Raw genomic sequence first — 13568 nt, 5'->3', positions numbered from 1 at the left:
AAATATTTGGAGTGCCTACTTTACGTTTTCCAATTGTTATTATAAACACTATGGTAAACATCACGTTCTTTTAATGTTTTTATATGAAACCCTTTGTAGCCATGATTCATACCAGCTTGCATCAAATTAGTAATTATATAGCAATCAATTTAGCAAAGTAAAAATTATTCCGATATGAACAGGTGTTGATTTGAGAGTTGATTTCAGAGGGTGGGCAGAAAAAATGAAGTTATCTGATTAGTACTATGCACTCAGAGAAATAAATGGATTATTTATTCCTGTCCAACAAAAGGCAAATGAGGTAGTCACTTTAATGTCTGACTTTTCAAAGGCTAGAGAAAAGCTTGCAAGGTAGTCAGAACCTTTAGCAGTGACCCTGCGCTAAACCAGTGATCCAGCACTGATTCATGAAGACATAACAGATCTGAACATACTGAATCTCACAATCAAGGTGTATATGCCTCTGATAGCATTTTCCAGGACAGCTTTTTCCAGGCTTCTGCAGCTGAAACTGCTCTTGAAAGAGAGAGAATGAAAAAAAAGAGGTGAAAAATGGTCTATAATGTTGCACGTCAAATTGAGTTTTGTTGTGAAGTTTGGAAAACACACTAGAGTTAGAATGACTAGAAGAAAAAAAGAAAGGAATTTTAGATGAAAGATATCAAGAAACAACAAAACATCAAAAATCTTACTTAAATCTTGTTCCCATTTTCTGTGAGTAAAGATTAATTTAGCCTTAAACTACCTAAAGTTGACTGAAGTGTTAAATATTTAAGAATTGTGCAACAGTATAATTGACAAAATCAAGTCAAGATGTAAGACTCAGATTTTTTTTTCTCAGTGGTAGAATGCTTATGTTAATAGGACTGTGCACTGCAGGAACTGTAACATGTTTATCTCATGAACCATGTCTGCATATAAGTGGGATCCATTTGAAATCTGGGGAGGAGAAAGGACACTCAGAATAGGAAATAAGAACGTCTTCAAAAACATATTTTGTAAAAATTGGTGAAAAAAAGATATCCAATTACTTCTTCTGACTGCACGTATTCTTTATTATCACTTTAAAAACATCCTTCAAGAAACATAGTTCTAACCATGAGTAATAATGAAATTCTCTGTAAATGGAAGAGACGGTGAGGTTAAAAAAGATAGCTGTAATATGCTGGGTTTTTCTTCTCAAAAAGATAACCAGTTACCCATAAACATATTAAATAATAATAATATAACTGGAAAATTCACAAAACAACCCTAGAGATTTCTGACTTCTGTACTACCCAGTATAGAATGGTGCAAGTTAGCAGGGAATGTCCTGCTTCTAACAGGGGGCATACTACAGTCACATACCAGGCATCAGATGATCAAACTGATGAGCTATACTTGCAGTGGTACAGTGATAGCATTCCAGCCTAGCACTTCCACAGACATTTGGCTGCATTAACTGATGTCAGTGGTAGACAGATCTCTGCAATGTGGCAAATGTACTAAGACATCCCAAGTTTACAGAGTAAATGCACTCAAACTCTCAGAAACCAAGAGAGATTTCCAACACATAATCATTTCTTGCTGAACATACTGATTATCCCTTATGGTCTTGGGAGTATTTGATGCCTGGTATTGCCCTTGCTGAGTGCTGTCTGTGTTCATGCAGCTCTGGGGCAAGGTGAGCACCTCACCCTTTCATTCTCAGGTTGGGTCTGAGCTCTGTGCACTCTCTGTGTCATGATACGAGGCATTCATCTTCACCAGGAGTCTTCAGCTGCACCCAGGCCCATTGACAGCAGATCCCACTATAATACTGCTGCTTCTACCTTAACACATAGAGGCATCACAGGCAAAAAGTGGAAGAAAAGGGAGAGCCTTGTAATATTGAAGAAGCAGAGACTTTTCCAGATGTTAAGTGAAGGAAAGGTGCATGATACTGGCAATAAGAGGGCTGTGGAAAAAGCAGTCATATAGAAAAGTGAAGGACAGCCTTCCTAGAGACATCTAGGCAGAGGAGTCTAGAAGATATATCTGCAAGTGATAATGTCATCATAGTTTAATATCCTTATAATAGAATAAAAATAATTATACCCTCTTATCCCTATTAGAGGACATTTTTCCCTTTAGAATACAATAACTATAAATATTTTATTGTCGTTAACACTCAATAAGATTAAAAGCATCAGAAATGGCTAGCTTCATGAGCTGACCATCTATCATCACATTATAGATAGTATTTGGGTGGTTGTTTATCTTAGAACTCAAACTAGTGTATTTTGAAAGTTCCATAATATGGCATATGTGTGTGTATATACAGAATACCATGTATAAAGTGTAATTGGCTGTATTGTCTAAGGAATATATTTTCAGTTAAAACCTATTCAACCCCTCAAGACACAATAAGGAGATGTCTACATAGCACAATACAAAACATGTCTAGGTAAAAAGCTAACACAAGTACTAGCAATGCAGTTATATCAGTGCAAGGCTCTTGCAGTCTGATTTATTTGTTGACAGCTATTTCTCATTCAGAGGCTGCTTGGAGATCTCTAGGCAGCATTGCACTATGCTGAGCAGGCATTCCCTTGTAGAAAACAGCCTCTTGTTTTAGCCTCTCCAGCCTCAGCTTATGCTCTAAGCACAAGTATCTTAGGGCAGTCAGAACTCCTTTGTCAGCATCAGCACTCCTTTATGATCATTTATAATATATCTCAATATATTATCCATACTAATATATACTAGAGTATAACCACAGCATGGAAAGACCTTGGGTGATGCTGAGTAAGCCTGTGCAGTTCAAGTAGTAGATAGTCAAGGATATACAACCTTTTTAGATAAGATACTTATGGATTTACTTGTGGATTTGGGTCATTCCAAAGGCTACGAGTTCTATAATCTAGGACGTACCTTTGACAAACCAGGAACGTTGATTTGGGATGAGACACATCTGACCAAGAGGAGCAAAAATATACTAGGTGAAAAGCTGGCTTTATTCATTACCAAGGCTTTAAACTACAACTGCATGGGGAAAGGGAGGTACTGCTGAGTGACAGAGAAACAGGGAACACTGTCACTTTAGGAAGTAGTCAGGGAAAAAACTTATATTTGCCCTGGAGGTTTGTGGGAGGACTCTGAAGTACTTCTATACCAATGCACACAGTATGGGAAATAAGCAGGAAGAGTGAGAAACCGCAGTGTACTTGGAAAACTATGATCTTACTGCTATCACAGAAATACGGTAGAATGATTCTCAGAACAGGAATACCAGCACTGAGGGCTATAAGCTTTTTAGAAGGGATAGGAAATATAGGAGTGGGGGAATTGCCATCTATATTAAGGAGCATATAGACTGTGAGAACCTCCCTCTGAAAAACATTAAGGAACAGGTTGAGAGCCTGTGAATTAAGATTAAGGATGGGACCAACAAGGGACAGCTGGTGGTTGGCATCTACTACAGGCCACCTGATCAAAGGGAACCTGTTGATGAGATCTTCTTTCTTCAGCTGCAAGAAGTGTTGCATTTGCAAGCTTTCATCTTGATGGGGGATTGCAACCACCTGTATATCTGCAGCACAATGAGCTGTAAAGCAATCCAGGAGACTCCTGGAGTCCATCAATGATAATTTTCTGGTGCAGATACTGAACAGAACTGACCAGAAGTGTTGCTGGGCCTTGTGATAATCAACATGGATGTAACTGTTAAAGACATCAAGATCAGAGGCAGCCTGCGCTGCAGTGAGCATACTCTGATTGAATTCACAATCTTGAGGAGGTGATCCTAGCAAAGAGTGGAGTCAGGACCCTGAAATTCAAGAGAACATGTTTCACGTTTTTTAAGGAATTGTTGGATGAGATCTCCTGGAAGCTGTCCTTAGAGACAAAGGAGTAAAGCAAAGCTGGCTGCTCTTTAAGGATGCCTTTCTGAGAGCACAAGAGCTCTGCATCCCTTGGAATAAGAAAGGAAGTAGAAAACTAGCATGGCTTGGCAAGGACCTGCTGGTCAAACTGGGGAAAAAGAAAGACATTACAAGCAGTGGAAACAAGTATGCGTCACCTGGGAAGAATGTGAAGAATATGACTCCTGTGAAGTCAGGCTGAATGAGCTGAGTTTGTTCAATCTTGAGAAGTCTGCAGGGAGACCTCATTACAGCTTTCCAATATTTAAAGAGACATTATAAACAGGAGGGAAATCAATTTTTACATGGGTACAAAATGATAGGACAAGGGGGAACAATTTTTAATCAAAAGAGTGAAAATTTAGATTAGATGTCAGAAGTTTTTCACTCAGAGGGTGGTGAGGCACTGGAACAGGTAGCCTAAGGAGGCTGTGGATGCTCCATCCCAGGAGGTGTTAAAGGCCAGATTGGATGTGGTAGGGCAGTTGGAACTTGGTGATCCTTGAGGTGTGTACAGTGTGATAGGAACAAATGGCATTCACAACCACCCTTTTTGGAAATGTGAAAGTGTGGAGAAAGGGAGAAGGAAGGTTAGTTGTAAAGGAACAAGTTAAATTGAGAGAAATCGGAAGGGGGGGGGACTACTTTAGGAAGGATGATGGACTAGATAAGACAAGAGGGAAGCAGCTGTACATGGGAGTGAGGAGTTCAGGACGTAAAGGGCACGTGCAAACCTTTAGCGCAACAGAAAGCAGTCAGTACCACAGCAATTCCAGAAATATATCTTTAGGCATATAACAGGTAAGGATTTAGTCTGATTTAGTCATGTATACTGCATTTCAAATGAGTTGGGCACTTCCAGGAGTGATTCATCTACTTGAGAAATTCTTATTAGGATAGACTAACTTGAGTTTAGATGTGCAGGTTTCCCTCTGTTTACACTACAAGAAGTCTAAACAACTTGCTTAAACTGCATATAGAGAACTAAACCTAGCCATATGTCCAAAGATCCCTGTTTTGATTGTTTCTACTACAACTCCTATTATTATCTTTGTTAGCTCTGAAATGTTGGCAGATCTGAGGCCATGGTTTTGACTTTGCGCATTTAAGGAAAGAGGGATTTTTACTCTAATGCGGAAAGGTCAGTGATAATAAAAGGATAATACAGAAAGTACTTCACTCTCGTTTTCTGATTTATCTGTGTGGAAGACACAACCCTGAACAAAGTTCTCAGCTCTCAGACTTAGAAAGGATGATTTACCACAGCATTTATTTATTGTAATGCTGTTGCAGTTCCACTGAAGTCTATTCCTGTAAGGGAGTAGTAAATGATGTGGACAGGGAGATATTTTCATTATTAGCATTTTCACATCATCTGGCACATTTCTTGTGCATTTTCAATGTGTTTGCTTTTGAAGAGTCTTTTTAATAGATCTAACAACAAAAGGCTGCTAAATTTGGAAACAATGTGAGATACTTCAGTATTTTTCAATCCAGAGCCAAATCTGACACTGAAGACAGTTCTTGTTTAAGAACTTTCAGTGAATGAACATGATCATAGCACAGAACAAAGAAAAATGTCAGTTCCCGTAGTTGTATGTTCATCATTTAAGTTTCACAAGGTATCTGAGGAAATAGGTTCAGTTTGAAATGTTTGATCTATTTTATTCAGTCCTGAGCTATTTTTGTAATGCATCAAGGCAAGTAATAAGTAAAGCATACTTTATTAGATCATTACGCTCTTAAATAGTTTAAATAATGGTTTCTAGATTACTTAAGGCATCCCTCTCCCTATAATTTCTCATGTGAAATCCCTAGTCTAAAAATAGTCTTAAAGTGATTTGCATTAAAATCTGGAAATTAACACTGTACGAATACAGACAACTAGTTGAGTCTTTCCTCTGCAGGGCAAAGTGGAAATGAGTTCATGAAAATCTAAATGTACACATTACTAACATCTAGGGGTGGAAAAAAAAAAAATGGCACTAACTTTTTTAATAAGTCAAGGTACTCTATTCAAATTCAGAATGTATTCATAAATCATGACCTAAAAAGAAAAATAACACATTTTTAAAAATGATCCACAGGTCTTTTAATTGGTAAGAACATTTCCTCTGATCCTAGAGCTTTTCACCATGAGTTAATTGTACACATCTTACCTGCAGTCTGGAGTTTTAGATGACAAAGCATGTCTAAGATTATCAACTCTGTCTTGAAGACTGCTGAGCTAGGACTTATGGTGGTTTGTCCAATGTAGTTTTAACAGTGCAAAGTGAAAAGCTTTCCAGCCTTTTTAGTATAGCACCACTTTGTTACAAGGGTATTTTTCTTGATTTTTCAGCTTATATTTACGCTTACTTAGTTTCACTTAATACACTAGCAATGTTACAGTTAAGCCTTAAATACTCCATTGTAATTATCTTTGTCCATAATTTATTACAATATCCAAGACCAGTTTCTCAAAAGCAAGTAGTACTTTTAAGTTCATTGTCTGTCAGAAATGGAAGCTCTCCTAGTGTTTAGGCAACACAACGTCTTAAAGGAAATATGTATCTCTGAATCTTCATCTTTTACTGAGGTCTGAGGCAATCAAATAAATCTTCAGGTATTCTGCAGGGTCTTTTTCAAAGCAGATGATAATTAAACTGATATATTTCAACCTCTAGAGCAAGGAAAGTAAGCCTGTCTTTAATCATGTATAATATCAGCACACTATATAATTCCCATATTTTCTCTTTCTCCTTATCCCAAATATAAAAATATTTATTCACCCATAATGTTCCCATTAGTTCCTTAATGGCTATTTCATATTACTTCTTAAATTACTCTTCTAGATTTGATATCAGAAGAAACAAGCATTTAACTGCATAAAAATGTAAAATAGAACAGTATGTAAAATAATCTGCATCTTTAGATGCTGTTACCAAAATAAATTAAGGATAATTAAAATCCAGTAGTTCTCAGATACAGACAAAGGTGGTTTTTTTGTTTTGTTTTGTTTTGTTTTTAGATTCATGTTCTTGCACTAGATTTTTAAATGCAAAGTTATTTTGGTTATTTGAGAAAAACTGTAAACGTGGGACTTAATGTACCTTAAGATGCCAAAAACAAAAAGTCACTCTCTTTCTCTTTTTTTTCTGCTTCATAAATAAGAGTAATATATATCACCTGAAAACATAAATAAATCTCTCTCCAATTATTTTTTTTCTCTTTATCTTTTATTTGAACTAGTGTCCTAGTGAATGTGAGTATCCTAAAAGTGTTCAGACAGACTCAACAGCTGTCAGCAACATCTATTTACCAACTGTTTGTGCTTCTCCTGTTCCTAGGAAAAGTGTCTACCCTTAGAACTGCCATATGCCATCCCCACTACTTCATGCAGGAATGTTTATATCTTCTACGTAGAGAATGTATTCACATTGAATTTAATACAGTACTCTGTGAGCTCTGTATGTTGAGTCCAAAGAGAACTGACAAGCTTCTTTAGAACTGCTTCTTGATTTTTTGCCTAGGAAAACAAACAAGTAAATAAAACAGATATTTTCCCACATATATTTCACAGTCCAAGGGTGAAAAATAAATTAACTAAAAGCTATGAGAAATGTAAAAACTATATTCTAGAGTCCAGAGAAATAAATTGAGTTCCTCCTGCTGTTAATGCCAACTTCTTCTTTGTTGAGCTTCTTATATCAGAGCTACTAAGTGGGCTCTATGACATCTGAACACAGTAATAAGACATACTCACCCCTACTGCTCAATAAGCCCAGTGAATCCTGCTAGGGTGCACCCTCTGTGAACTCAGTTCTCTTTTTCTATTCAAATAGTGTATTTTAAGTTCATTCCAATTGATACAAATTGATTTTTTTTTCTTTTTTCTTTTTTTTCTTTTTTTCTTTTTTTTTTGCCAAGCACAGTATATTCCTCTAAAATATATTCTTAGCTATCCAAATGCTGGGGTTACTGCAAGGAAATATAGATTACTTGCTCACGCTCTCAGCTTTGAAGCTGAAGATGATGCCACTTTGTCTGAAAACATGCCATGCTATACCTTGCACAAATATAGACATAACAGTCCCTATCTCGAGAATTAATTCTATAAGAGAAGGCAAACCAGGCAGATGAGAACAACCATCTTAGCTAGGAAGGGCAAGATGGAATAACAGGTATGAAGACGTTACACACCATTATTTAGTTTTGGGGCGGGCAGACCTGAAAAGAAACTCAATACATCTAGACAGGTCTTACTAAAGTCTTGTATGTTAGTAATGGAAGAATGCAGTAACACAGCTTTCTTTTATCATTGATAGAGGTTCTAAAGGTGAGCTATTAAGCTATTGCTTTCCTTTGGTTGATACGTGTGTAGATAGAAATTCAAGTTCCTATGATTTTTTTCAAAAACAAGAATTTTATTTCCTTCCAGCAGTTCCTCTCCACCTAAAATAAGCTATACTTTCAAGAGCTGAGTGCAGGCTATTGCAAAAATGAATAACACATAATGAGAACTGCATTTGCCTACACACCACCGCCTAACAACCAGTATCCAATTCATTATTGTAAAGCATTTTAGGATGTCACAAGTATAAAATGAAAATCTATTATTCTCATTTAATGGTGTTTCAAACATAATACCATTTTCATGCAGTTTTAAAAGTAATTTAAGATATCCCAAGACAGATTACTCTGTGCTAAAAATTCAGAAAACGTTCTTGCTTCTTGTTCACTGAATTTGCATGTAATGATTGAGTAGCTGTTACTTTAAAGGATATATCAATGAAATTACTAGAGATGTATCACTGAGTTACTTCTGAAAGTACCAAAGCTTCACAAAAAACATGTGCAATGTATGTAGTATATTTCAGTTCTGATCTGTAGTTTGGCCAATATAGGACTCATGAAATACTATTAGAAATTTTAGCCAAAGGCCTGGATTACTTTGTTAGCTTCCTAACATGCTGGTACAGCTCTGCATTTGTGATCTGGCAAAAGAAGAAGCATTTTCAGCTGTGCAGTAAGCAAACAAAGCAAAGATAATGATCTCATTAATTTTTCTCAGCTGAAGTAAACAGACTGTATGATGAAAAAAAACTACATGGAATGACACTAATGTTTACATTTCATAGTAGTGTCAAATAAATTCTTTAAAAAAAGAAAGGAAGAAAGGTAAAAAAAAGCCCTCTTGGAAAAGGAATGTTTACAGCTTCTTATATGGTCAGCTGAATGAAAGAATAACCTCATCACCACTGCAAAAAGTAGAGTTTTAAATATCCATGCTTATCTGTTGAAGTTGCCATGATACACACGACAATTTACATATGTATCATTTAAAATATTATGACCAAGATTTCTTGCTTTTTATGTGCCAAAAAGAAGGTAGTCTTACATACACGAATATGCAAGGGTAGCACGTCTGTACACACTCCAGTCTCTTAGAAGAAAAGAGTCTATCTTTGTTGAATTTAGGACCAAAAATATGGTTTAGTGGCTTTTTCCCTCTTGCTAGTCAGTCAGAACTCATTTTGTTGGAAAAGATAGAATTCCTTACTTGCCATGAAATCAAAATTTATTAGAGTTCTTAAAATTTTCCATTGTGATAATAGAAATGAGAGGGAAAGATCACTTAGAATTTCCAGAAGGACCCTGTTGTGTGTATGTGTGCACACATTAGTGTTTATTAGAGCAAGGGAACACATTCTAAACCTGAGAAAAGAATTTCTTACAGATTCTATACTTCAATGACAGCAGTAAAACCATTTCAAGAAAATATCTGGAAAATTGTATGACTTTTTAAACCTGTCCTACTGAGAAATCATATACCTACAAGACTCCCTTCATCTTCTGAAGAAGAAAGATCACAACGTCAGTGGTTCTGGTCATTTTTCTCTGGAAAAGAAAGCCAAACTCTTTCTATATCTTCAGGTGAAGAAATTAGCTGAATCTTGTCAGCCATCTCATGTTGTCTCTCTCACATGAAAATTCATACAGGTAACAGTTTCATAAGCCTGAAAACCTCAGCTTCTTTTTGTACAAATTATACCCTAACTGCTGTAGTGATTATCTGCAGTCTCTTTACAAACAACTGTTTCTGCTTCATGTGCTTACCTGTCAGTGGTCTCCAACCATCACTGGAGGAAGAAGTGCACTCTTTTACTTCTTGCTTGTACCAGCTTCTTCAAAACAAATATTTGACCATTAACAGACCTCAACGTTGAAAAACATATTTTTCAAGTATATTAAATACTCTCTTTTAATAAGGAAATGACATTATAGTCTCCTATGTTCTTATGATATACATCATCATTAGTAAAATGTATGTAATAACATGCAAGAGCAAAGTATTAATATTTAAAATCACAACTTGTTTTTAGTCTAATAAATCCAACCTCCCATCTTGAGGGCTCAACACTGATCTTCCCCAACTGCTCATTCCTGATAAACTAAGTTCTCTAGCAACAGAGGTGTTTTAAGGTCACATTAGAAAGCAACATGGACACAAATTCCTGATTATTTCCACAGTGCAGTACTTTGATGATTAATGCCATGCAAGAAATTGCTATATGTTACCATTTAATTTTGTTTTTTTTTTTTTTAAACTGGCAATCGTGCTTTTTCTAAGGCCAATTCCTTTTTTTCCTTTTTTCTTTCACAGTAATCATGAGTCTGATGCTGAATACTACATTATCACATTATCAACACGGCTTATGGCATTAAACTCACCACTGATTGGGGATATAATCTTAAACCTTTTTGCAAACAATTGTGAAACATGATTTGCTTATGTCCTGAGTTCCAATGTTTTCTAATGCTATGAAATATAAGATTTTGCTAGTACAAGTATTATTTTGTTTCATACAGAAAATTTCCTTTAGATTTTTATACCAAATAAAAGTCAGTGGTGGGATAAAACAGATATGAATAGGTGAAACTTCTGCAGTGGGATCTGCTCACTTCATAGTGAAATATCTTCATAAGATATGTTGTCAACATCTGATTGGGACCATTCTCACACAATTCTGGACTCATTACTTGCCCCAGAGCAGTTTGTTGGTACAAATTGAGCCACAGAGAGATGCTGCTCACTGAATCCTATTCTCAGCAGCTACTGCAGGCCACCCAACACAGAAAAAAGCATCTTGACCCACAGCTGAGATAGGCAGCTAGCAGCAACAGTTTGGGGCTACTGCCCATTAGCGTCATGTCTTGGAGACAATTTACCCCTCTGTTTACATTCTTGGGAGAATATGCTGCTTGGATCAAATCTAACATCTGCACACTCACAGCCTGTGAGGTCCTGTCTCCTGTCCTCAGCACAGGCTTAGGTCCAGCTCCTACAACCATTATTAATAGAAGCTGATAAGAAGCCCTTTACCCTTCAGCTTGACTTGCCATCTGCGGTTAAAGTTAGTAAATGTCTAGGACTTTTTCATTCCAAATACATCAGTGAGTTATTGGATGGGTAACTGCTAGCTCTGCTTACCCGCGGGTCTGGGACTGAGATACTTAAGAGGTTTATATTGTTTCTGAGATTGCAAGGACCAGAGCTTCTCAAAAACAGATAATTTAGGGTGTAAAGGGCTGTGTAGTGTTGATTTTAATTCCACCCAAATTCTGCCTCTGAAATCAGCAGCTTTTTTTTTTCCATAAAGCATGCTTTGAGTCTTTGTGAAGGGGAACTTCACCAAATCCAAGCACTCTTGTTTGACCAATCCATCTGCCAAAATAGGTGTAGTTTCAGCAGCTACAGTTGTATAAAACAGGAAAACAAACTAGACTAAAAATTTTATTCCATAAACAAGTGACAAAGACAAGCAGGTTTGAATGGGAGTCCCTCACACACCAAAGAAATAAACAGTATTTCAATCAGTTCATTTTAGAGACAAACCCAATGCTATGTGTCATTCACTCCAGCTTCCATCTGAAATTCATTTATCTCTAAATGAACTTTGTTTTTTCAGTATGTCTGTCTAATGGGATGGCCTTTTTCACAGCTTTTGTCAGGAAGTTCTAACACACTTGTGAATTACAATGTAGAGTATAAAATGGGAGGATTTCCTACTCCATTATCAGTTTGATAGAATAATTTCCCTTACTCCAACTAAATACACACACACATACACTCATAGAGAAGGAATGAAATGCAAGTTTCATTCTTCAAAGCTGACACAATCCACAGACTACAAGGAAGAAGCCTCCAGTGGTGCTGGCCATTTAGGAGTAAATTTAAATAAAATTACACTCAAGTGTATTTAATATAAATATATATATATGTTTTTTATTTTGTCTGTTCCTCCAGGAGAAGTCCAAAAAAGAAACAGAGATGGCCAAATTGACAGAGTCGATGAGTGAGTACAAAAAATAGGAAGTAAAACCACTTCCTTTTTCCATTTGTTCTACTCCCTTACATAACACCACACACAAAAAAAAATCTCATTCCTGCCCTATCTTCAGTCCTAATTTCATCATATATCATCCCACTTCCTCTAAAAAGAAAAAAAAGATCCCCTACAAAAAAGAAAGTTGTTTTCTTTATCCACTGTTTTAATCACCTGTATTTGGATCTAAATCCAGCAGAATTGCTGCTACCCGGTTAACTTCATGAGCCTGAATTTCACTTTGAGAGTATAAATTCTTGTGGATTTAATGAGTCTAATTTATTTGATGCAGGTTAGAGTGTAAGTCACTTCACAAGCTTACAAAAGATCCTACTAAATCCAATACAAGTATTCAGGATTGTCACCTGTTCCAGATTTATCCAACAGGAATTATGCCCAGAGATGTTTGTGGAAATCTCTCCATTGATTTCCTTGGTTTCTAAGACATGTACATTGATTTGAATATGTAGCCAAGAAGAAGTCAATTGTGCTTTCTCTTTGATATAAGATCCAGATAATGGATTAGTACCTGTAAATGCTTGTAGCTGAGAGTCTCAGACAGGATAATCTATTCCTGCATAAAATTTGGAGAGAATTTAGGAAGAAATCCTGGAAAAACCCCCACCTTTTTCCCAAAATGAATCTGGCTGCACAGCTATGCAAACTTGAAGAAATAAAAGGGAAGAATCTTTTATCCTGTTTAACTTGTGCCTATAGAAAAATGGAAAGACAGACTTGCAAAAGACTCTTTTACGTTAGAAAGTTCCTTCTAACTTTTTATTGTTGTTTATGTCCAGAAGGACTGTTTCTAGGACAGCAATTCCTTACCTTTTTGTTATTCCACTTCCATAGCTTCCTTTTTCAAATGTTGACTGTATTTCCTTACATATGTTGTTGCAAGGTAGGTTCACCATTGCTATCTATTTATATCTATCTAAATCTATCTATATATATATCAGTATCATTATCTATTCTACAAAAAAAGTTTCTGCAAACCTGGGAAAAGCATAGAGGCAGAACATCCATGTAGGTAAAGTCATATTCCTAAAGCTTGTGTGCACATATAGGACTCAGAAGTCAAACTAAGAGCCCTCTTGACAATGGAGAGAGCATTGCTAAGCAGTTGAAAATTGCAGGAAATGAGATAAGACACATAGAATTCTACTGATGTGTAGTCAAACTTGTTAAAGCACTGGCCAGAGTTCTTGCCATGGAGCTGTGTGCTGAATGCTGATCTCTTCACTTACTGTCCCCCACTCTCTTCTTCTGTTAAGGCCTGACAAAATTCTGGTTTCTAAGGGAGATGTATAAATGACGT

The 13568-nt window shown here is 36.4% G+C and overlaps 1 protein-coding gene across 4 annotated transcripts in view; it reads left to right on the top strand.

Annotated features, from left to right (window-relative positions):
- The window catches only part of KCNJ6 (potassium inwardly rectifying channel subfamily J member 6), a 154622-nt gene that overhangs the window by 36444 nt on the left and 104610 nt on the right, over nt 1-13568 (top strand). For 2 of the 4 annotated variants that reach the window (XM_090122585.1, XM_090122588.1), the window contains one exon: nt 12172-12220. The exons of the other annotated variants lie outside the window; for them this stretch is intronic. In XM_090122585.1, the coding sequence (XP_089978711.1) occupies nt 12196-12220 (25 nt within the window). In that variant the 5' untranslated portion in view covers nt 12172-12195. The remainder of the gene's footprint in view (nt 1-12171; nt 12221-13568) is intronic. 4 annotated transcript variants of the gene reach the window in all.

The sequence above is a fragment of the Phasianus colchicus genome, chromosome 1, assembly GCF_987193195.1.
Source record: "Phasianus colchicus chromosome 1, bPhaCol1.hap1.1, whole genome shotgun sequence".
Classification (NCBI taxonomy): domain Eukaryota; kingdom Metazoa; phylum Chordata; class Aves; order Galliformes; family Phasianidae; genus Phasianus; species Phasianus colchicus.
The sequence above is the reverse complement of the archived record's forward strand: the minus strand, read 5'-3'. Positions and strand labels throughout refer to the sequence as shown.